General features: G+C 34.1%; 4 protein-coding genes across 12 annotated transcripts; 2 read left to right on the plus strand and 2 right to left on the minus strand.

The window, feature by feature from the left end:
* Positions 1 to 3,459: 3,459 nt before the first annotated feature.
* Positions 3,460 to 9,265, plus strand: LOC105766705 (dnaJ protein ERDJ2). 4 transcript variants are annotated; one of them, XM_012586278.2, is made up of 11 exons: positions 3,460 to 3,564; positions 4,058 to 4,300; positions 4,391 to 4,486; positions 4,823 to 4,943; positions 5,047 to 5,153; positions 5,257 to 5,474; positions 5,777 to 5,954; positions 6,369 to 6,488; positions 7,003 to 7,089; positions 7,728 to 7,838; positions 8,295 to 9,265. In XM_012586278.2, exons 2-11 carry the CDS (start codon positions 4,115 to 4,117, stop codon positions 9,123 to 9,125), a joined length of 2,055 nt encoding a protein of 684 aa, XP_012441732.1. In that variant the 5' UTR covers positions 3,460 to 3,564; positions 4,058 to 4,114; the 3' UTR covers positions 9,126 to 9,265. The 4 variants fall into 4 exon arrangements, with proteins under 4 accessions (XP_012441732.1, XP_052485400.1, XP_012441730.1 ...); XM_012586276.2 differs by having other exon boundaries at positions 3,558 to 3,692; XM_052629440.1 differs by lacking the exon at positions 4,058 to 4,300 and having other exon boundaries at positions 3,546 to 3,564.
* Positions 9,266 to 10,454: 1,189 nt separating this feature from the next.
* Positions 10,455 to 12,520, minus strand: LOC105766707 (tyrosine-protein phosphatase RLPH2). Its single transcript, XM_012586286.2, has 4 exons — positions 11,866 to 12,520; positions 11,368 to 11,435; positions 10,963 to 11,142; positions 10,455 to 10,835 (listed from the first exon to the last, which is right to left on the minus strand). The coding sequence occupies exons 1-4, from the start codon at positions 12,374 to 12,376 to the stop codon at positions 10,674 to 10,676; spliced, it is 921 nt and encodes a 306-aa protein (XP_012441740.1). The 5' UTR covers positions 12,377 to 12,520; the 3' UTR covers positions 10,455 to 10,673.
* Positions 12,521 to 18,995: 6,475 nt separating this feature from the next.
* Positions 18,996 to 22,323, plus strand: LOC105766706 (uncharacterized). 5 transcript variants are annotated; one of them, XM_052629441.1, is made up of 12 exons: positions 18,996 to 19,286; positions 19,435 to 19,567; positions 19,660 to 19,733; positions 19,821 to 19,871; positions 19,981 to 20,115; positions 20,209 to 20,253; positions 20,333 to 20,537; positions 20,628 to 20,689; positions 20,815 to 20,915; positions 21,462 to 21,516; positions 21,604 to 21,651; positions 21,872 to 22,323. In XM_052629441.1, the coding sequence occupies exons 1-12, from the start codon at positions 19,103 to 19,105 to the stop codon at positions 22,048 to 22,050; spliced, it is 1,272 nt and encodes a 423-aa protein (XP_052485401.1). In that variant the 5' UTR covers positions 18,996 to 19,102; the 3' UTR covers positions 22,051 to 22,323. The 5 variants fall into 5 exon arrangements, with proteins under 5 accessions (XP_052485401.1, XP_052485402.1, XP_012441737.1 ...); XM_052629442.1 differs by having other exon boundaries at positions 19,990 to 20,115; XM_012586283.2 differs by having other exon boundaries at positions 19,821 to 19,867; positions 19,965 to 20,115.
* Positions 22,324 to 22,371: 48 nt separating this feature from the next.
* On the minus strand, positions 22,372 to 23,223 carry LOC105766708 (light-harvesting complex-like protein OHP1, chloroplastic). 2 transcript variants are annotated; one of them, XM_012586287.2, is made up of 3 exons: positions 23,039 to 23,223; positions 22,716 to 22,847; positions 22,372 to 22,620 (listed from the first exon to the last, which is right to left on the minus strand). In XM_012586287.2, the coding sequence occupies exons 1-3, from the start codon at positions 23,180 to 23,182 to the stop codon at positions 22,552 to 22,554; spliced, it is 345 nt and encodes a 114-aa protein (XP_012441741.1). In that variant the 5' UTR covers positions 23,183 to 23,223; the 3' UTR covers positions 22,372 to 22,551. The 2 variants fall into 2 exon arrangements, with proteins under 2 accessions (XP_012441741.1, XP_012441742.1); XM_012586288.2 differs by having other exon boundaries at positions 22,716 to 22,838; positions 23,039 to 23,220.
* Between the last annotated feature and the right edge of the window lie 418 nt (positions 23,224 to 23,641).

A 23,641-nucleotide genomic window follows, 5' to 3' on the forward strand; every position in this document is an offset into this window, starting at 1 on the left:
TCAGATCTTGGCATTTCTCTATAATGGTAGTTTTTGGTATGTAACTCATTATGATCTCTTTGCAGGGAGATGTCCATCGAGATGGGGATTACCATAAAGCGATCAATGTCTGGATTTTTCTTGAGAGCACACAAGAATTACTTCTCCAAAATGTGCAGATGCAAGGACTCGTGGCGTGGTTGTGGGATATCTCCAGTCTTGGCCATATATCTGCTGGTGACTCATCGCTAATAACATCACGATAAGTGAATCCAATTTCACAAGTCTTCAGTGCTATTTCTTTCATAGGGCATTTGAAAAACTGTTCGGTCTTTAATCTTTCAATGTGTGCCGTGCACAGATATTCTCCCCATGTTCTTATTTATCATTGTTACTTTTTGTTGTTTTATATACTTGCTAGATTTGGTTAATACATTTCTTTTAAATATCTAATTGATAGTTTCCTGACTGATGGTAAACCTAGTGGTTTCTAGATGGCCAAGAAACCTTTTAAATATGCAAAATTCTATATTTGTTTTCCATATCAAAGTACTTTCTTTGTCCAAAAATTGTTGAGATGAACAATAGTCAATAACAGTCGGAATTATCATTCAAAATTTCATGGATTTTGTTTTGTATTGGTTTTCTGGTGGAGTATGGATTACTTTTCTTGATATTCCAAACCTGTCTACAATAGTGACAAAGTTGACTACAGTGAAACATCTGGTGTAGGTGTGGTTTATCATCTCAAGTTTAAACATTGTTTGTACTGAATGAACAAGTGGAATTCAACTCTAGATCTTAAGCCCTTCCACTATTGGTTGTATTTCAGTCTGTTTTCATGTTGTAAGCTTTTTACTCTTATTTGATTGGAAGTTCCTTTCGATCTAAAGCGAAACCGAAAGAAAATGCCATTGTCGATGATGAATTTATGGAAACAAGTTGAACAACTTTGTCTCTTTCTCTCTCTAAAATTTTCCAAAAAATATTGGACTGCCAAAGAGTAAGTGCAATTCAACTTTTGGTGCCTCTTTTAAGGGGGTTTTTTTTTTAAAGAGAAACATCTTGCACAAAGACAAATGAGAAGCCTAAAAGTCTATAATGTTTGATCACATTTATTTGTTTAGAAAATCCATTTTTTATGGTTTGTTTTTGAACCTAATAGGCTTGCATGGATTTCTTTGCAGAATCCCTATTCAAGTATATCAATATAGCTCTCTGGTCTTCATTCTATGGATGAGATTCATCCTTCTAAACTTCCATCTTTACCATGATTGTCCTCCTTTTAAGTTGGTTTTAGTCTCGAATTTAAAAGGTGTTGATGGTGCACGGTGCTTAATGAATAGTTTTTATACATTTTCTTTACAATTATATATGAAAGTCATGCTTTGAAAATGTGAATGGTGAATGGTAAGCAGGGAATCTTGATAAGTGATTTGTCCCGCTACAAAACTACGAAAATGTGAATGTTTTTATTAGCTTTTTTTATGATAGGATACCAAGTCTCGATGTAAAATACATTTCTTTGGGGAATATAGAAGTCACCTAGTGAAGCAAATCCTAAATATGTTCCTTATGATGTAAATAAACAATATGGTCTTCTCTTTGATATAATTACAAAAGGTAAGTGAGTAACTACGACCATGTTGTTGAACAAAATAATTGTCAAATTCATCTAAATGTTGTATTCATGTTGACATTTCATGTTGTGGTTAACGGTTCAAATACTTGCTTAAAGGTACAAAGAGAACAATGAAAGCACGCATCTAATACTACAAAAGCAACTTCGTCGATATGCTCTGTTTCTCTCATCGCAGAGGTTGTCAACTTTCGCAATTTTAATACCACTACCCCGCTTTATTGGTTGTTATATTTCTAATCCATCTCAATATTTTTATCCTCAAGCTTTATGTAGTCGGTTTGCATGTAGACATTGTACGATATGAGCGAGAATCGTTGTGTTGTATCCTATGGACACTTTTGGTTTCACGTTCATTAATTTGTTAGTTTACGGTGGATGGTCTTTCTATCACTTTTAAGTTTATAAAAGGTCCATTGCTTTCTTTTTGTTGCTTTGCTAGAACCATTGGTGCATTAATTTCTGATGCTAATGCCATCTTACTAAATTCAAGTCTATTTTGTGTTCATTAGGGTTCAATATTTTCAATAAACAATTAGCATTTGGCATAAATTTACTCTGAAAAATGGTGTTATATTTTTCATTGTAAGTTCATAGTTGTATTGACTTTGGCCTGCAATATGCGCTACTTTGTTAGTAAGCAAAGTACAGGATGTTGTTGAACTTTGGCCTGCAATGCAACAGAAACCAAAGACAAACCAAACATGCGATCCGACATCCAATTTGAACCGGATAAGCAACGACATTTTGTTTATTTTGTTCATCTGTGACTTGATTTAGCTGCAATGTAATTTATACTTAAAGTTAGTAGGAATAGTTGTTGATTTATGTTTGATGTTATAGCTGGTATGTCAGCTACATTTTGTTTGTAATTCTATCTAGGCTTTAGTCATGTATTAGTGGGAGCAGTTATACATTAGTTAACTACCATATTTCATTGTAACATAAATGCTTCTGTTTTCTTGCATGTTGCTTATTCAAGTAATGAAGTTAATCTTTACATCATCCGGGTTACTTGCTTCTGTTTTCTTCCTCTGCTGTCAAAACCCCAACAGATGTGATTCTTAACTCTTCCCTTTAGCATTGATGACCAGCTCAAGGCTCAACATTGCACGTTCTACATGGTGGCCATAGGCTATTTCAGTTACTAGCCAACTGTTGGCTTTAGTTTTAAAGTTATTTGGTGCTAGCAATGTCTTGCATTGAGTTACTGATGACAAACATTTGAAATAACATGCATTAAGACCCTTATTCTAGAGTTGCTTTATTATTTTATCTTTCAATAATGTTTTATTTTTCTAAAGGCTCAATAATTTCAATAATCTTTCAATAATGAATTGAGCCCTATAATTAAATATATGATTAATTTTGAAATATTAAATAAAATAAATTTTTGAATTTGTCTCTAGTTTTAATTCATTTTAATTATTTATTATTAAAATAAATATAATTGTAATAATTTTTAACCATTTATTAATTTTGTAATTGTTAAATAATTTTAAAACTTCTATTATATATCATTTTAATCTAATGTCCTTAAAAGTCATTTTCTATTTTCACCTCACCGCTACAAATTGCGTTTGAATCCAAACACACACTCCACCGCTGTTTCTAATCTCACCGCTGTAATATCCAATCTCACCGTTACAGTAACTAATCTCACCGCCACCGCTATTTTTAACCTCACCGGAGCTAAACACACCGTCCATCCAAACTAAGCCTGAGCCTAAGTTTGTGCTACGCGCAGAAGTTGACGGGGAAGGAAAAAGGGCCGAGGCTGGCTTTCCCTTTTCAGTTAGGAGTTTTGGATGTTGTTGGGCTTTGGGTCCACGAACTAAAATCGCAATTTGAACTTAGAAGGAGGCCAAGCCGAAGCCTGGGCCAGAACTGAAGGTGAAGCAGCTAACACACCATAGAGATCTGGCATCCCCCCGCTAAATTCTGCTGTAAGATCTCTATTAACCAAAGAAGAATAATAGTAATAGTAATAGTAATAAAATCGAATCTTCTTCTGCTGAAATGCTTTGCTTTCTAGTTTCTAGACAGAAATTCGATCAGCTCTAGTAGTTTAATAGTAAGGTTTTTGTTTCTCCGTTAGTTTATTTATTAAATCAATAAATTGAAGCATATTAACATACGGGTTTATTTATTTACCCTTTTTTTTCCTGGAATGAATATTCATTCAAGTTCGATATTCATGGGGCGGGAAGTTCCAGTTTTAGGTTAATTATTTGAGAAATAATTTCAATAATGATTTTATTTTGATTTCTGATGAGTTTTAATGTAAATGTAATTTTGGTGCCAAACTTTAATTAGTTAATTTATAGTATAATAATTCAATTTTGTTTTTCTGCCAAAGGAGAATTGGATAGGCATATTTCGGATTAAGATTTTATCTGTATTTTCCTCGGTTGATTGTTTCTCAAATTGTTGTCACAGAGTTATATAAAGAAGAAAGATCTCCTTGAATTTTATTTTTGAAGTAAGAAGGTGAATATGGGTGCTTCGGAGGAGAACAGTGCCTTGTTCCCAATCTTTGTGTTCACTATAATGGCTCTGCCATTAGTGCCATACACTATAGTTAAGATATTAAACACATTCTCGAAGAAGGCAATGACTATCCATTGCCAGTGTTCTGTGTGTTCTCGGTCTGGGAAGTATAGGAAATCAATTTTCAAACGGGTAGATTTGCTTCTGATTGCATTTCATTTATCGTCTGGAACTTTGTTTGAATTTGATAAGTATTTGTGATATTTTGGATTGCTTTTGCAGATTTCGAACTTCTCAACTTGTAGTAATCTGACCCTTGTGCTTCTCTGGATTGTCATGGCGGTGCTGATATACTATATCAAGCATACAAGTCATGAGGTAATCCATTTGTTCTTAATATCTGATGACAACATGATTTAATCTAGTAGTCAGCTGCTAAACCTCATCCTCTCTGCTGGAACTTTGGGTTTAGGTGAAGAATTTATATCTTATGTGTGGTTTGAGAAAGTATAGGCATCTGTTCTCACCTATTTGTTTTTGTTTTTGGATGTGGACTGAATGTTCGTATACTAGTATCAGCTTGGTCATGTATTAATATATTAATGCTAACAACCAGTTGGTTGTTTCTTCAACATTTTATACTCTGTGTGTGATGTGCCTTGGCTTGTTTCTCATGATAGAACATGATTTGTCTTCATTTTTCTTGGTTTGCAGGTTAAAGTATTTGAGCCATTCAGTATTCTTGGTTTGGAACACGGAGCCTCAGATTCAGACATAAAGAAAGCATATAGGAGACTTTCCATACAGTATCATCCTGATAAAAATCCAGATCCAGGTTATAGGTTTTATTTTTTGTTCCATATCTGGTTTTCGTAGTACACTGATTTTTTGGAAGACCTAATACCTATCTACCGTTTCCTCCGCCCGGCTCATCTCAGAGGCCCATGATTATTTTGTTGAATACATTTCAAAGGCTTATCAGGCTCTGACAGATCCAGTCTCTCGGGAGAATTTTGAAAAGTATGGCCACCCTGATGGCAGGCAGGTAACAGATTCTTTGTTTCATCTTTTGTTGCAGACGCTGCTAGTTTCATGAACAAGGGATTTTGATTTTTTCTTTTTCCAATTTTCTTGGATTCTTAATTTAGGGACTTCAAATGGGTATAGCGCTACCTCCATTCCTGTTGAATATTGATGGAGCATCAGGTGGAATACTTCTTTTGGGGATAGTTGGAGTATGCATCCTTCTTCCTTTGGTGTTGGCTGTTATATATCTTTCAAGATCAGCCAAATACACTGGAAATTATGTGATGCACCAAACATTGTCTGCCTACTACTATTTCATGAAACCTTCTTTAGCCCCAAGGTATAAATTTTTACTGTATAAAAATGCTTATAAAAAGTTAACTACTACTTTGTATTTCTAAATTATATAGAAAATTTCAGTAATGGCTTGAAATTTTCACACCAGCCAGCAGTTCAACTAGGCTAATGAGAGAGAGACTTCTCTCGCCTTACTCCTCGTTGCATTGACGCTTAGCATCATAAAGACTTGAAGTCAAGAGTGTCAAACTAAAAGCTTTCATATATTACACTTCAATTGACCGTGTTCAACAAGGCTTGCTCTTATTTTTCATTTTGTTTCTCAATATCATCCTAATTTTGCAGCAAGGTCCTGGGTGTGTTTATAAAAGCTGCAGAATTCATGGAAATTCCAGTACGGCGAAGTGATGGGGAACCCCTTCAGAAATTATTTATGTTGGTTAGGAGTGAGCTAAACTTAGACCTTAAGAATATTCGCCAAGAACAAGCCAAGTTTTGGAAGCAGCATCCAGCTTTAGTAAAGGTGGCTGACATGCAACCTTGCTTTCTATTTCTTTTATGCTACGTTTGGTAGGAGTATTATTTATTCACCACGTTTTATTATATGAGTTAGCTATAAGCTAATTTCAATTGGTAATTTCTAGCCACTCACTTAACTTGTTTTAGGAAAAGAGAAGGGAAATTTTTTGTTTATTTTGAAGAGGTCTTATTTTTTACAAAAATTTTTCCTTATCTTTCTAATTTCAAGTTTAAATTTGTACTAACTATTCTTTATTTTATGTCTAACTATTGTGATACATACGTAATAAATAAGCTTTTTCCTCATGTTATTACATCAACAACCAAACGAGGCATTAGTATCTCATTGTTTCAAATACTCCGAAGTTAAGGCTCATTCTTTTTGCTGCTTTATATTACTTACCTTTCTACTTTTCAGGCAGAATTGTTGATCCAAGCCCACTTGACTCGTGAGTCTAAAGCTCTGACACCAGCTTTGTTGCGTGATTTTAGACGTATGCTAGAGCTTTCACCCCGCCTTCTTGAGGAACTAGTGAAGGTGAATTTAAATTTCTCAGTTCTTCTAGCACGATAATGGATTTGTTGCACTTGATTTTTGAAAATCCTCTCTTGCACATGCATTCACATTTGAGCATATTGATAAGATTAGCTCCTGATTTTTATTGTTTCTCTAAAGATGATTGATATTATTCTTGAAACTTTTTGGTATTGCTGTGGCAGCTAAGGTTTTGAAAGATTTACTAAGAAATCAAGTGCATTTACTATCTCAGTCTCTTTGGTAGAGAAGTGAAAAAGAACAAGTTGGTCTCACAGTCCGTTGCAGTCCCTCTTGGTAGTCATAATATTCTAGATAATTAGTGTATTAGGCCCTAATATTTTGAAATTCCTAGACAACAAAACCATTTTGTTCTATAGTAGGCAGTGTTGTGTGAGTGCATTTTCTAGGTGCTATGCTATCTTAATACTTTTTCGGAAAACTGATGCTTGCAAGTGAAAATTTTCTATCTGCATTCATTGGAAGCTGTAATGGTCAGTATATTATATGGATACAGATGGCATTACTACCACGTACTGCTCAAGGGCATGGATGGTTGAGACCTGCTATTGGCGTGGTTGAGCTTTCTCAGAATATCATTCAGGTATGCCTATAAACTCTTTGGGAGGAATCTTTTAAAAAAAATTTGGTGCTTTCCTTGTGAATGATTTTATGCTGCCATATTATGTTACCTCCATATATGTGTTCATGTGCAAAATATCAAAAGGAAAATGTTAATATGCAGCATAATAGATTGTTTGCTTTGCATATGCTTGGCGTTAAGGTGAGTTTAAGAAGGATCAATTTCCTCAATGGACCCAATTTAGGCTTTTTCTTTTCTTTTCTTTCCTTTTTCTTTAGATTTAGCAAGCTGTATTTCCTTTTAGGGATTGGAGTGGAATATTACTTTTTGGTCACACACTGCTGTCTCAGTTGTCTATATGTGTGTGTGGCACCATTGGCAATCCTTTCATTTTGTTATTCCTATTGCATTTGACCAAAAATATCAGTTTTTTTTTTTTTTTATATCTTCCTTACTGCAATTTCATACTAAATCCCTATTTGTAAACCTTCTCTTCTAACAATTCTACAGGTGGTCTTCACTGCGATTTGTTTCTAATACTGTTATATCTAGTCATTCTCTATTAGTTTATTAGAAATGTCATTCATCTTATTTTATTATCTCTCTCCCTCTCAACAAATTGATGAATAATTTTATTTTTTAATTATTAATTGAGCCAGGCTGTTCCGCTAAGTGCTAGAAAGGTTGCTGGGGGATCTAGTGAAGGTGTTGCACCCTTTCTACAGTTGCCGCATTTTAGCGAGGCCATAGTTAAAAAGATAGCACGGAAGGTAGTCATATACTTCTTTTATTGGTTTGTACTGCACTAAAAGAGTTGTGATGCATCTGCAGGAATTCTATGTTGCCACCTGTATTTAGGCTACTTTTCAGGTTGTATCCTTTGGTGCTTGGTTAATATCTATGTATCAAGGCACACTATGTGAACCATTTGATGACGTTTTTGGATTAAGTTATTTGTGGATTAGAAAGAAAAACACTGGTTAAGTAGCTGAAGCCTCAGAGACTTCAGATTGAAAATTTTACATTCATGGAAATGGTTGAATTGTCTTAGAATGAAGCGAAAATGTTTCATTGTTTAGTTAACAGGTTGGGAAATGTTCTATAAAAGATGTTTGCCTTGATGTTGTGGTAACATGCAAGAATCATGGGACATGGCATTACCGAACATTTTGCACCTGCTATCCTATTATTCTTTGGTTTGAAAAATTCTCTTACTATGTCTGCAGAAAGTGCGAACGTTTCAAGAGCTTCGTGACATGACCTTAGAAGACCGGGTTGAACTGCTGACTCTGGTTGCTGGATTATCTTCTACTGAAACCAAAGATGTGGAGATGGTTCTTGAAATGATGCCTTCCTTGACAGTTGATATCACGTGTGAAACAGAAGGTGAAGAGGGGATACAAGAGGGTGACATAGTCACTATGCATGTTTGGATCACACTCAAGCGTGAGAGTGGCCTAGTTGCTGCTCTTCCCCATGCTCCTTACTACCCCTTCTTCAAGGAGGAGAACTTTTGGTTACTGCTTGCGGACCCTGTCTCTAATGATGTGTGGATCTCCCAAAAGGTGAGCTTCATGGATGAGGCTGTGGCCATAACTGCAGCGTCCAAAGCAATTCAGGAGTTGAAGGAAGTGTCAGGGGCAAGTCTGAAGGAGACAAATGCAGCTGTTAGAGAAGCTGTTGAAAGAGTAAAAAGTGGGTCAAGGTTAGTCATGGGCAAGTTCCAGGCTCCTGGTGAAGGAAATTACAACTTGACTGCATTCTGCTTGTGCGACTCTTGGATCGGTTGTGATAAGAAGACAAACCTAAAGATAAAAATATTGAAACGAAGTCGAGCCGGTACAAGGACTGGTGCCTTGTCAGAAGAGGGAGCTGGTATGGAAGAGGGGATTGAGGAGGAAGAGCAGGAAGAAGAAGATGAATATGATGATTATGAGAGTGAATACAGCGAAGATGAAGAGGATGAAAAAGATTCGAAGAGGAATGGAGTTGTGCCCGCTGCTGGTGCTGCTGGTGCTGCTGCTGCTGCTGCTGCTGAAAGTTCGGACAATGAGTGAAATTCTTAATTTTTCATTTTCACTTTGTGGGAACAGAAGGGATGGATGTTTTTTTTGATGTTGCTATAAACATTGATTACACGATATAGAAATTCACATCTTAATATGAACTTAAAATGTTATTTGTTTGTTTCATACAATCTTTAAAACCATTCACTATTTTGTTCAGTAGCTTTGACTAGTGAATATGTAAACACACACACTATGGCATATGCCTAACCCTAAATCCACAAGAACCACTGAATATAGAACATATGCCATTAAGATTACGCTTGTTAAGCCTTTGAAATCAAAAGTTTCACAAATCATCTTATTTTACACTATACAAATTAGTTTTCACAATCCTACCTAAAAGAACTGAAATTTTCACAAAGTTTTTTTCCAACTACATGAAAAAGAAAAACTAATAAATAAAAAACATGATCATTTTCTAAATGCCTATATAAATTTTTAATATCACTATACTAGCGTACTCCTTTTGATAATTCTTTTCATTGTTTCATAGTAATGATAAACATTTGGGTGAACTACACCCGTTCTAGTTATGAGTTTTTTTTTTTTTTATCATATAACTATAAAAAGTTATAAAACAATCACTTTTAACTATTCGATTTTTTTTTCTAGTCACCAACTATTAAATAATTTTAATCTTCAATATTTATATATGGGTCAATTTAGTCATAATTCTAAAAACATTTAACCCTCAACATTTACACATTGAGCCATGAATGAACTCGCATTATCGATCGTCAGAGCCAACATCAAATAACGAATTTCATTGATAAATAGGAGCAATTAAAATGTTGCCACTTCGTCCTTTTATAATGTTGTCCTTGCATTTGACTTAATGGAAAAATAAAGAATAAGAAACAAATGACTCAAATTCTGAAAAATAATTAATTCAATTCCTTGAAAACAAAAAAGTACTCACTTCGTTAAGTCTAATAGCTTCAATTTTTTTATGTTTTGAATTGCTTCATCAATGGCAGCAAGCTAAAGCTAACAAAAATGAGTTAATTGTCATTGAGAGCTATCATGCTCTTAACCATTTGAAGCATAAGTAAAGCCATGTAATCAAAGATTATCTAGTTTAATTATAAAGTACACATTATGATTTGAATTAATTAATTTGTAAAAATAAAATTAAACAGAACTAAATTTGTTATAATATAAATTTTAATAACCGCCACATTATCATTGCCATTAGTTTACGTAAACATTTTTAAAAAAATTAAGTCACTTTTTTAGCAAATATTGTCCAACCCAAACTTTTTACCTAGAGCTTTTTCCTACCGCAACGCTAAATTTGCCCCCAAAATACTTGACAGCTAGCAGAAGAACCCAGTAAGAATTAAATACCAGTAACTGGTTCCCAGAAATCTGTTAATGGACGTTATAACAAACTTATCACAAGCAAAATTACCAAATAAGTACCTCCAAATCCACATTTACTCCTATTAGCTTGACCATACTTTATGTCCCAAAACAAGGGATTATATGCTTTCTTAAATTCAGAAAGCAGAGCTAATTGATGACTAAAACATGAAACTAAGAAAAATTATCAGTGTCGCGGACTATCTTCATTGAAGGAAGCACAATTGCAGCCACCGGATTACCCTCCAATCCTCCGCCTTCGTCAATGATCAATCTAAGACCTTCTATGTGAAGTTTCCCATGGTGACCACTCACCAAAATTGTTTCAGTTAGCTCCTGCATGATATTCAACACCAACACTTGCATCAGTCGACTTCATGTCATGAGAATCATTTTATTAAGTGAGCGCATGGATACCAAAGATGAATATGAGTTGTGTGATGGGCTGTGAACCATTCGTTACCTTGGGGATGTCCCAAACATCCTTTCTACCACTGAGATCTGTGACCTTGGGCACACGAGCATCCTTGGCTTTCAAAAATTCCAGCTGCTCTCGGACATTTTTGCCTCTCTCTAAACCAGCATGTACAGCAATTAATTTACAATGCTTAACTCCTTCCTGTGTCTCAATACAGACATCATCCTGGAGAAATTGCACACTGAAAACACTAAGTCTCCACTTTCACTTTGTATAGTTAAGACTATAACAATATAGCTAACCTGCATAACACTGTTACAGGAGACTGCATATTTGCTAATAATTTTGTTTTGCAATTCAATGTAAAAAGTATTTTTAGCCCATTCTGACCACACAGTATTCTAAATGCCAAGAAGAGCAAATAGATGAGAAGTAGAGTTGAAGGAATACTTCTTCATGAACCCAAACCATATCTGCTAGAAATTTCTTGTGGGCTTCTGGAACAGCCTTCATCAACTCTTGGACATCAAAAATAAATCATGGTTTTTGTTAGAATAAGATCAATATTTTTAATCTAAAACAACACAACTAATATCTGTTAGCTAAAATTTGTAAGAATTAAATCCATACTGAAGATTAAACCACTAAAAATTCTGCCAGTCAAACATAACATACACTACTGAAAACCATCAATCTAATACAATCATTCCTTCCTTCAAAAGCATACAACCAAGTATCATAACATAAAAGGAATCAACCCAATACTTGGATCATACCTTCCAAAATCTCAACTAAAATTGCATGACTAAGAACCAAACGCAACAACCACTTCAAAAATGAACACCTACGAGTATTAATCTCTATAAACCAATGAATTAAATCCATACAAGAAAAAGGAATAATCCAAACATCCAAAATTAAATAAATAAATGAAAAAGCATGCATTACCAGAAGATCCATGAGCAACTCCATAAGATTCAAAGGTAGGAGCAGCATCATAAATTGAGCCTTTGTAATCAATCCCCTTGGCAGCATTAAACTTAGCCTTTATCCAACCACCCCATCTCCTCCCTTGCAAATGCATCTTTTCATACCCTTCTCCCTTATACCACCCTTCTCTTTCCTCATTATCAGCATACTCCATCCATGTCTCCTTCGCTTCAAACTCACCCGCCAACACCCCCACAAACCCGCCGAAAGCGAAGTCATGGTTTCCCGACAAAAAAACATGCTTCTGATTTGAATATCGCTTGGGCAAGGTGATTAAAAAATCTATCACTTTGCGCGTGTCGGGTCCACGGTCACAGTAATCGCCTAGGAAGATGACGGTGGCGGTGTTGAAGGAGTCAGGGTCGATTTGGGATTGGAGGTTGGACCAAAGATTGAGGAGTTTGGTGACGTAGCCATGAATGTCCCCTACGCAGATTACAGTTCTAGGTTTGTTGTTGGGATCTGTCATTCTCTTTTTGATAGAAATCAAAAGGGGTAAGCAAAAAATTGGAACAGTGAATCGTTGATCCTTTGTTTCTCGGGGTTTGGTCGGGAATTCGGGAAGTTATCAGTTCTGTAACTGTTTTCTTTTTAATGGAAATAAACGATTCTATATTCATCCGACTTTTCACAATTAAGCTTAATTTATTAAAATAGTTATTTTTATTTATCTCATATTTTATTTTAATTATTTATATTTAAAATATTATATTTTAGTCACTTACGTTATCATGTTATAATATTTTAGTCCACTGAGCCATTAATTACCATTAACAGTGTAACGGTAAGTGACTTGGCATATTAAATCATCATTTTAAATAAAATTTTAAGTTAAATTTTACAATTGATCCATGTATTTTTTATTTTGAGTAATTTAAATTTTTTGTTTTATGTTTTTTAACTTTTTTCTTTTTATTTTCTATTCTTTTATACTTCTCCCTTTATTTTCCTTCCTTCTTCATTTATTTTAACATATTTTTTCTATGCAAAGTGGGGCTAAAAATACAACAATTAAGAACAAACTCAAACGACAAGGAAATTGGGGTGGAAAAGAAAAAGATTGATTTGGATAAAAGGGTTCTATAAGTATTGGTTTAGATAACCAAACATCTAGAAAAAAAAAAGATTTGATTGGAAAAAGGTACTAAACTGTTTCACATCCCTAAACCCCTTTTTGACATTTGTTGATATAGGGAAAAGTATCGCCAACCCCACGATAAACAGAAAAACGAAAGACTTCGCCCAAGTAAATTGTGTATCACAAATTCGCCAGAATTAGTACGCGCTCATATAGGCTCAGGTCATTAATTTTTACCATGGGAACGATCTGGTATAATATGTAAGCCCGAGACTCCGCCAACACCTGTAGGTAGGAAACTGCCATATGTGGAAATTACGGATCCACCATTAGCACTGGGGCTGTTTAAAGACCCTTAAATACCTAAAGATAAGCTAGATTACTCAAGTGAGTGGGGATGTTTGTCTCTGAATTGAGAAAAATGATTCCCTAATAAGGATCGATTTCCTGAAGACTGCTCCTCGCTGCCACGAGAGGAAATTTCGAAGACGAAATTTTCTTTAAGGGTGGAGAGTTGTCACACCTGGCCCCTTGAGTATCTGAACATAAAAAAGAAAGCCCGGGAGCCAATTTGACAAAAATGGGAATTTGAGGGCTTCAATGAGATATTTAGAAAACTTGAGTGGTTGGTTAGGGGATCATTAAATTTCAAACTTGGTATAGTTAGATTGAAACCAGCTAGTTCCATTTGGGAAACATAATAATTAGGTTTGAACGGCCACAATGGTTTGCGGAGACCATGCCAATGGAGTATATATGTGTGTGTATAGGAACATATACAATTTCTCTTGGTTTTACTTCCAAAATCTTTCTCTCTAAACATCATCTTCTTCAGTCACCCTAAAGAAGAAGAGGATATAGCTGAAGGGAGTTTTGCGTGTTGCAACCATAATGCTAATTTTGAGTCTAGAAGTAGAAAGATTGGGACTGGTAAATTTCCTTATTCCTTTGAACTTATGGATTGAAGAAAATGAGTAGAATATGTAACATCCTCAAAACCCCATTGGTCGTAAATAATATGAGATAAAATTTTAGTGAAATAAGGTATAAGATCAAAGGAAAAGAAAGCTGCAAGATATCAAAAGAGAGTTAAATCAAGAAGCATGACATGATGTATAATTGATTTCTCGATAAAATGAGAAAATGATATAAATATGATAAAAGAGAATATTGAGGAGTAATAATGATAATAATAATTAAGAAGTAGGTTTTAGTATATTGATTTAAAGTAAGGACTAAATCATAAATATGTGAAAAGTTTTTGGCTCAAGTGTAAATATTCAAAATTTAGGGATCTAAGTGTAAAAATAAGAAAGTTGAAGGACCAAAAGTGAAAATAATCCAATTTAATATGATATGGAATTGACAAGGGGACCAAATTGAATAGGTGAAGAATTATGAGGGACTAAATCGTAGTTTTACCAAATTAAGTGATGATTCAATAATGGAATTTTAAAATATTATAAAGGGCAAAATGATTAATTAGAAAGAGAGAGAACTCTAGAAGGCAATGATGATGTTGGAGATATTTTGATGATATTTTATAATTTTTTAATTAGATAAATATTATTTTATTAATATTTTAATGAGATATTTTACTAATATTTTATTATAAATAGCTATTATAAAATGAGAGGAAGATGAAAAGAGAGAGAGAGAGAGAGAGAGAGAGAGAGAGGATCCTCCCATCTTTCCAACGTGAGTGAGGGGGAGAGAAGAAGAAAACTTTTTTGTATTTACAATTTGGTCCTTCCACAAAAAATCCACCATTTTCACCAAAAATTTCAAGAAATTTTCATAATCACCAAGAGAGAAAAGTGATAAAGAGACTATGGAGAACAAGAAAGTCACCTTGGATTCAAGAAAATAGAAGTTGGAGGAGAGAGAAAATCAAGTTAAAGATTGAAATCAATAGGACAAGGTAAGAACATCAAGATTTCAATATATTTTTAAGTTTGATATTATTGAAAAAGCATGAAAATGATGTGAAAGTAGAGTTTTCTTATATAAGATTTTATGTTCTTGATATGTAAGTCAAGGGAAATAAGAGAAAGTGATGGGAAATATTGTAGAGAAAGGAAATGAGGGTGTTATAAACTTGGTTATCAACATTTTACACTAAAACAGTTTTGGATAGCTGCAGTAGTTTGACTTTGAAAAGTCACCAAAAATTGTAGAAATTGAATTAGAGGTTAATTAAAGTATGAAATTAAAGCCTATTTAGTCTAGTTTTACATAGAAGAAATTGTGTAAGCAAAAGAATTTCATATTATGAGATATATGAATTTTTGTGAGACAATGTCAGATTGATTTAGGTTCCCTGTTTTAACTTTGAAAATCATAAAAATTGTAAAAAAAATAATTATGGGTTTAAATTTATATTTTAAATTCTTAACGAGTCTATTTTAAATAGAAACAAATAGAAACATCATCCAAACCCTATACTAAAAGATAATTACTTTTTAGTAAAGAAAGGTCAAGTGTCAAACAACGAACATGGATAAATTTAAAGATTTTACTGTACTTATTGGCTAAATTATAAATTCTAAAAATTTTATTGTAAAAATATATTTGAGTCTAGTTTCAAAAACATCAAGAGGGTCTTAATTCATAATTCTGTAACTCAAGATATAAATAATTTAGTGACTATGACTCAAGTGGATGACTTTGATATGAACACAAAAGTAAATAGTGGAATTATATATAATATTACATATAAGCACGTTATATACTAAAAGCTAAAGATTCTAACAAATATATACATAAAGGATGTGGAATGGAGAGGAGGAGGAGGAAAACTATATGAATATATATATATATATATATATATAGTAGATGAATTTGAAATGTTTTGAAATGGTTGTAGGTGATGGAATGATTGATACATATGAGTATGTTTAAACGAATTGATAAAATAATAAGCGAATAATTGTTAATTGATGTGAATTATTTGTTAAAATTTTATGAAGAATTAAATTGATTAACACAATTTAGAAATAAATATGAAATATACATAAAGTGGGTAAAATAATTTTGCAAGTGCAAGTCTTCCAATGGTCTTATTTGTAAAATTTTAATATTTGTGTTAATTTTATAAACTTTGTTATATTTAATTGAATTCATGTTTTTATGAGGACTTGAGATTAAAAATAGATGTAAGTGGATGATATGTAAAATGAAGTGGTGGTTATGACACCTGAATACGGTTCAGGTAATGATATAAAATAAATAAATAAAAATAAAGCGTGAAACTTGTGGGAAATGGAGACGATGTCACGATGACAAGTTCACCATGTCACGACGTGGAACCCCAACGTCGCGACAAAAATTCAAAATTTTTTTATGAACTTTACAATTTGGCCTTTGATCAATTGTGGATGTTAATAAGTTCCTTTAACTCATAATTAGTTCTATCAAAAATTCAATTATTACTAAAATTAGTTAATGATCTACATTAATTAAATTAGAAGATAAATTGTTCTGAAATTTTTAGTAGTTGCTTCGGCAACGAATGTGACATCCTGATGCCTTGACTCGGTGATCGGGTCAGGTATGGGGGTGTTACAGAGTAAGAATCCTCTAAGGTTTTGTATAATTATAAATTTTGGGTTCTAAAGTTGTTTGTATACAAGTAAATCGATAAAGGGTTGTTATGCTTAACTGTCAGGACGAAAAATGCTTTGATGTTTGGACAAGCTAAGTTGTTAAGGACAAGGAAGCAATGTGAGTTTCTACCTCTCTTCTCTGGTATGCTAGGACTAACAAGAAAAGGAACCCGCCCAAGGTTTGTCTGGAGTGGGTAATCAGCTAGGAAAAAAGGAGGGTAAGGGTTTGAAACCCATTAAGCCAATATTAGTTAGCCAATGACCGACATGGGAATCTCCCATCCAAGGCGGCGAATGGGGGGAAGAAAGAAACTTGGATGAGGTGTTTTCAGGTTTATATTCCTCGTGAACCTCTACCTCAGAGAGAATTCATGTATGTTACAAATTAAGAAGGAGTCAGTTAGCAGTGGGCTTTAAGAAAAAGGGGAAGATAAAGACATATTGATACAATCTGCTAATGGCCAAAGGTGACCAGGGAGTGGAAAAATATCCTTTAGTGTTTATTTTTTTAAATTTAAATTTTGCTATATTGTTGTCACGCAGAAACTCACTAAATTCTATCGAACTTACCAACGATTTACTTTATTTGCAGGAATAAGCTTTCACTTGAAAATCATGCAGAGGGTTGAGCTAGACTTCTCTAACCTGAAGGAAAATGAAGGGATAGTCATAACATGCGTATAGAGGACACTCCTAAAGGTTATGCCTCAGAGCTTTAGTCAAATATTAAATAAAGATGTAAAGCAACGATTTAAAAAAAAAAGAGAAAAAAAAGATGTATATGTTAGTTTAAACTATTGTGTATTGTTAATTAGTCGAAAACATAATCCAAAGGTGTTAGCCAATTATTTAGGAGTTGTATCATTCGAAAATCGAACTCGGAGAATAGGTCAGGTATGGGTGTTACACAACCAATATGATAACAAGTCACTTGGATGAAATCTTAATCTCTAAATGAGGGTGGCATGAATTTATTCAATGTTATGGGCTTTCTTGTGTTCGCACACCTAGTTAGCCTCATCTTTCTTTAGGGCACTCTAGGATTTGACAACTTGGTTGATTTCGAGAATGCCTTGGCTGATATCAAGACTTTCAAGATTTTTAGAGGATACTTCTTTCCACTTCTTCGACGTGTGACAAGTGTCCAAGCATCATCATTGTTGTCTTTTTTAGGAAGATGCTTGCTCCTATTCTCTTGCAAATTGCTCGTCAAACTCGTAACTAGGGTCAAAATGATAGGATAAAAAAAGCCAAACTTTATCACCAAATTTGGTTGAGGAGCCATTTTGACTGACGTCAAGTGTGACAATACTACTTCTTCCTCGAACTCAATTTTTTCATCTTCATAGAGTTACAAAAATTTATCCTTCAATATGAAGAACTTCTTAAGAGGGTGGTTGATCAAGTGATGATATTTGCAGTAGTTTGGATCATCAACTTTATTATCTTTTTCAGGTCACTTTCGCAATTAAATTAGCTTATTTTTAAGACGTTCTTCCAACATAGTTGCAACGTTAGAATCAAGCAAGGGATACTTCTTTTCTTGCCTCTCCTTTACAGTAATTTTTCTTTTGCTTTTGTCTTCAGATGGAAAAGATTGCTTGGATTTCGAAAGCACCTTAAAAGCTTTGGGCCAGTTTAGCATTGCTTCTCAGAAGCACTTTTGGGACAAAAAACACTTTTAAAATAAAAACATTGCCAAACAAGATGCTTTTGAGCTTTTCAAAAGTGCTTTTGAGACAAAAAACAGTTTTGCAAAAGCACTTTTTTGGCCAAAAGCATAAGCAAAAAAAATTAGTTTTTGCTCAAAAGTACTTTTTGGCCCAAAAGTGTTTTTAAGAAGCGATGCTAAATTGACCCTTAGTCACCTAATTTTGATAAGTTATAAAATTTAAAATTTTTTTATTTTGGTCACTTGTTCATTCAATGTTATTGCGCACTCATTTCAGTCACTCAACTTTAATACATTTTCATTTTGACCACTCATTTTATCTTTTTAAAAAAAATAATTTTATTGTTTTTTTTCAAAAAAATAAAATTAATACTCAATAAAACCCTATTTTTCCTTTTTCTTAGAAAAATTAAAATTAATTCTTAAAAGGTAAAATGAATTACCAAAATAAAAACTTATTAAAATTGGGTGACTAAAGTGAGTGTACAATAACATTGAATTAATGACGAGTGATCAAATGAAAACTTATTAAAGTTGAGTGACTAAAAATAAAAATAGTTGTTGACAGTAGTGCCCATATGCAAATATTTTATTTTGATACCCAAAATGAAAACTTATAAAAGTCGAATAAAAAATGTATAGTTTACTCTCAAAATAAAATTTAAAAAAGGGAAACGACATCGTTTAGATGAGAACACGTTATGTAAGAAAATTAAGGGAGACAAGGGCTCTAGCTTCATTTTCTTTTGTCCTAGCAACTCGTAAGTAATAAGGATAAACTAAAACCCTTCTGATCATTAAAATTAGGGTTTTAGCAACAAATAAAAATAACCATCACCGATGATTCATGCAGCAGTTAAGCTATCGAAATCGGTCATTTCCATGTCTCGAACTTCCTTAGTAGCTGCAACTTCATCGCAGCCTTTGAGATTCCTCCACGATGGAACCAACAGTCCCAGTTCCAACCCAGTCGCTGTTCAGATGATCAATTACGCTCTCTCACATGCCAGGTCCCAGAAATCAGGTTTATACTATCATCCATTTAGCTAGTGTTCCCATTTCTGAACTGATAACGAGTACAGTTTTTATTTAATTATTTATTTTTAATGGTCTTTCATTCTTTGTCTAAATCTATATTTTGTTTTTAAATTATGAGTGATTGGTTTTGGTAGATGAATCATATGCTCAAGGCATGTTGATATTGGAGCAGTGTCTTTCTACTCAGTCAAGTGAAAGTGCAGGTCAATTTGCTCAAAATTCTATTGGAACGGTGTTACTTGCAATGTCTAATTTGTTATATGAAAGGTAATTCTTTCTCGGCTTCTTTACTATTTTTTTTCTTTCCCATTTTATTTATTTATTTATTTTTATTTGGAACTGATGATGATCGGTTTTAGAGGAAGCTTTGAAGAAGCAATTGAAAAGCTGCATAGAGTTCAGGGTTTAACGCGTTCCTCCTTGGGTGTTAGAGGTAAAATTTTACTGTTTCAATTTACATCTTCCGTCTATTTCTTGTTTGGAATAAAAGGGTATTCACTATATCTGGTATTTGGTATAGTTGCTGCTACGGAAGCTCTTGTTGGTCTTTATTTGCAGTTGGGCCAGGTAGGTGAATCCCTCAATCACTAACTTTTTTAGTTTAGACTAATGACATGTAGCATATATGATTTCAATTTATATGGAGATGGTTCTCCCTATATAGGATGATACTTCATCAGTGCTCGCAGATAAATGCTTAGATTTTTTGCATAAAGATGATTTAAGAAGTAATGGTGGGAGCAAAGAATCTTTGATTGCTCGTGCTAAAGCAGTGAAGGGGCTAGTTGAGCTTGTCACTGGTAACCTTGAGTCAGGTAAAGTAAAGACATGGCCCGAGTTTTGGTTCATTTTTTTGTTGTCTCCTTGATTTGTGTGAATACTGAATGTGAGCTGCATCCAATTTGCAGCTGAATCATTTTTTCATGGAGTCCAAGATATTGAAGCTTGGAATGGTGAGGGTCTTTCAGTTTCTTAGTTGCTAATTGACTATAGAAGAGAGTCGTGTATGATATTTGCTGTTGGGCAATTCAGGCACTGCTGTTTTATCTTATGGAGAATTTCTACATGCTACACAACAGTTTTCTCTGGCCAAAGAATTATACCAAAACATAATTGAAGGGGTGCCCAAAAATGAAGATTTTAGTGACATGAATACCTTGGCAATTTGTAATATGGCTTCAGATGAAGTTTTGCTAGCTGCAACCTTTGCCTTGGGGCAACTTGAGTCACACATGGGGTGATTTTATGGTTACTTGTTAATATCCTTGTTTCTTTATCTGTTGCAACACTTTTTTCTTATCAATGTCTGCAACAACCTGTGGTTCAGGAATTTTCGTGCTGCAGAGGAGATATTGACAAAGGCACTAACTAAAACAGAAGAATACTTTGGTGTGTAAATTTGGATACATGTGTATATATATTTATCTGCATAAAATCTAGTGTTTTACACTTTGAGTGGTTCTGCTTGCTAATTGCATCATTTATCTTCCCTGAGATTTATTGACTTCATGCAGGATCTAGTCATCCGAAGGTTGGTGTTGTCTTAACCTGTATAGCTCTGATGTATCGGAACAAAGCAAGACAAGAGCGATCAAGCTCTCTTCTAATTCAAGAGGTCAGAACTTCCACCTTGTGTATTTGATTAAGGGCTTTGCTTCATTAGTCTATATTTATTTATCTGTTTTTGAAGTCTTGCTTGGTTTAGTCAGTTGTAGAACACAGACCTCCTCGCTGCCTTTTTTGTTTCCATTCTCTTTCAATTTGTTAAAAGAAAACTGCAAAAGAGGGGAGACTGGACGCTGTGTAATCCAGTAAGAAAAGAAGAAAAATTTAGAATGGATTCTGATAAGAGAGGTTTGACTGTTAAAGAGGATAATATGTAAATGTAGTACATCCCAATTACTGAAAAATTATTGATCTATCTATATGAGCTGCCTTGTTCTATGGTGTTTGCATGTATACCATCTTGAATATTAGTATCTAAGATGGCTATAGACCAGACATAGTAGAGGAAGGTCTTATAGCTGATCTAGATTGTTTAGGATTAAAATTTGGGTTGAAAAAAATAAGATAGTGATGTACTTTCCCAGATTTATTGTACCCCACCGTTTAAATCTAAGAGCTTACGTTTTGTATCGATTCGATAATTTCTGGCTGGCAGGGACTTTACAGAAGGGCAATAGAATTTCTAAAAGCTCCACCGTTGGAGTCTAAAGGTTTGGAATTTTAGAATATTTCTCTTTCGGTCTTCCCAGGTGTTTAAGCAATTGAATGTTTGACTATTTTCTCTTTTCATTGCTTAGGTGCAGAGACGAAACTGGACAGGGGGGATATTTTAGCCCTTGCAAGAGGTATGGCCTATTGTTGTGCATCTTGTTTTGCATTACGTGCGGGGAGTTAACAGTCTGTGCATGATATGCCCTAAAATTTGGTGTGACATGGCTAGCATTTTACACAATTACAACAGCAGCATATCTTAAAAATTGAGCATGGTGCAATGCCAACAAGAAATTTATGTTTAAATTTAATTCCTTTGTGCACTGCAGTAATCTAGTCGGTTGATTTGTGCAGGTGGGTATGCAGAAGTACTTTGTGTTCAACAAAACAGGAAGACAGAAGGTGAGAAAATGAAAACATGGGCAGAAGCTGTATGGAGTAACCGTCGAATGTCACTCACTGATGTATTGGACATCTCAGAGCCTTCAAGTAAGGTGCCAGTTATAGATGTACGAATCAGCCGAGTGCTGTAGATCATCTTGTGCTTTCTCAAATGCAGTAATTAATCATGCTTTGGTTATGCATTGACAAATAAGTGTTCGAAATTTCTGAGATGCTGGAACAGGAATGTTAGATTGCACTATAGTTTCTTCATCTGGTTAGTTTTGTCAGAATATCCTTGGCAATAAGTTAATATTCAGCAGATTGTCGGATGATGATTGTGTGCAATAGAAGAGAAACATCTGTAAACTGCCATACCTAAATTTAATGCGATATGACCTTATCTTTCTTGTAGGGTATACAAACATGTCAAAAGCTTATGATTTCAAAAATTGTACTTTCAAAACTGAGAATTTGAAGCTTGAACACGGCAAACGTGAAGTACTTCATATGATAGTCAAAAGTGTTACAGAATTAAGATATGGAATACATAACGTGTTGTGATTTTTAATACAACAAAAATATGTTTACTTGGTTCACAATAAAGCGCCATTTAGATAGAGCTATCGTGCTTGTTTCCTTGGGTTGAATCTTTACAGAGGAATGTCAAGACCTTTGCCGACATCTACCCCAATTGTCTGAAGTATTCCCTTGTTTATAATCTGCAAAACGCAAAAGCCCACACAATTAACTCTATGGCCAAAGTTTTACCATATAACTCTATTGCCAAATGGCTGATACAGAAAAGGTGTCTTACCAGTTCTACAATGAAAACACCAATTATGCCAATCATACAAGCCCTGGAATTCCATATTTCAGCTGTCCTCGTAAATCCAAGAAATGGTGCTTTGAATTTTGGTTCTACTTTTGGCACTTCAACCTGAATTTTCTTTTACAGAAACAAATTTTTTGTAAACAAAAACCCAGTATAGATAAAAGATAAAGACAGAAATGGTGCTTTGAATTTTGGCTCTACTTTTGGCACTTCAACCTGAATTCTTTTTTTTTTTTACAGAAACAAAACCCAGTATAGATAGAAGATAAAAACAATAAGAAGCCAGGAAAAAACCATGAACGTACACCAGCAGGAAGCTTGGCAGCTAGAACCTTGAAGGATATTCGATTTCTGAAGGTTGTCGTGTTATGATACTGATTTTGGCGATGAATTGTTAAGGGCTTAGTTGGAAGAAGTGATGGGGAGGAAATGAGCGAAGAAGTAGCCATTGTCAACAGTCTGCAACCAAAGCCAAAGCTATCGTGTGGCTAATTTGTGCTTTTATCTACTTCAAACTCAAAAGCCGGTGGGTCCCCATAACAAGAGCCTTGTGGTTGTGGTTGTCGGGTTTTGTTTTACATACGGTTACCGTGCAACAAGTCATTGCGGTTAGAACAAATTATTGCCTAATATACTAAAAAACTCTTAAACTAAACTAGATAACCTTAAGCGCTCGTAACCAGAATAAGGGTCTTTTACAAAAATATTACAAAAAACTAAAATAATATCAAAATAATATAAAAATTTTTTATTTACTAAAATAATACAAAAAAAACAGTTAAAAAAAAACAAATCTGAAAGGAGGGCCTGCCACAAGCAGCACCAATAGTGCTTGTGGCAGAGGCAGCATCAATTGTTCGTATTTTGGCCCTTTATTCGTATTTTTTTCTCGAGTTTTATTACTTTTA

Source organism: Gossypium raimondii, chromosome 4, assembly GCF_025698545.1.
Source record: "Gossypium raimondii isolate GPD5lz chromosome 4, ASM2569854v1, whole genome shotgun sequence".
Taxonomy (NCBI): domain Eukaryota; kingdom Viridiplantae; phylum Streptophyta; class Magnoliopsida; order Malvales; family Malvaceae; genus Gossypium; species Gossypium raimondii.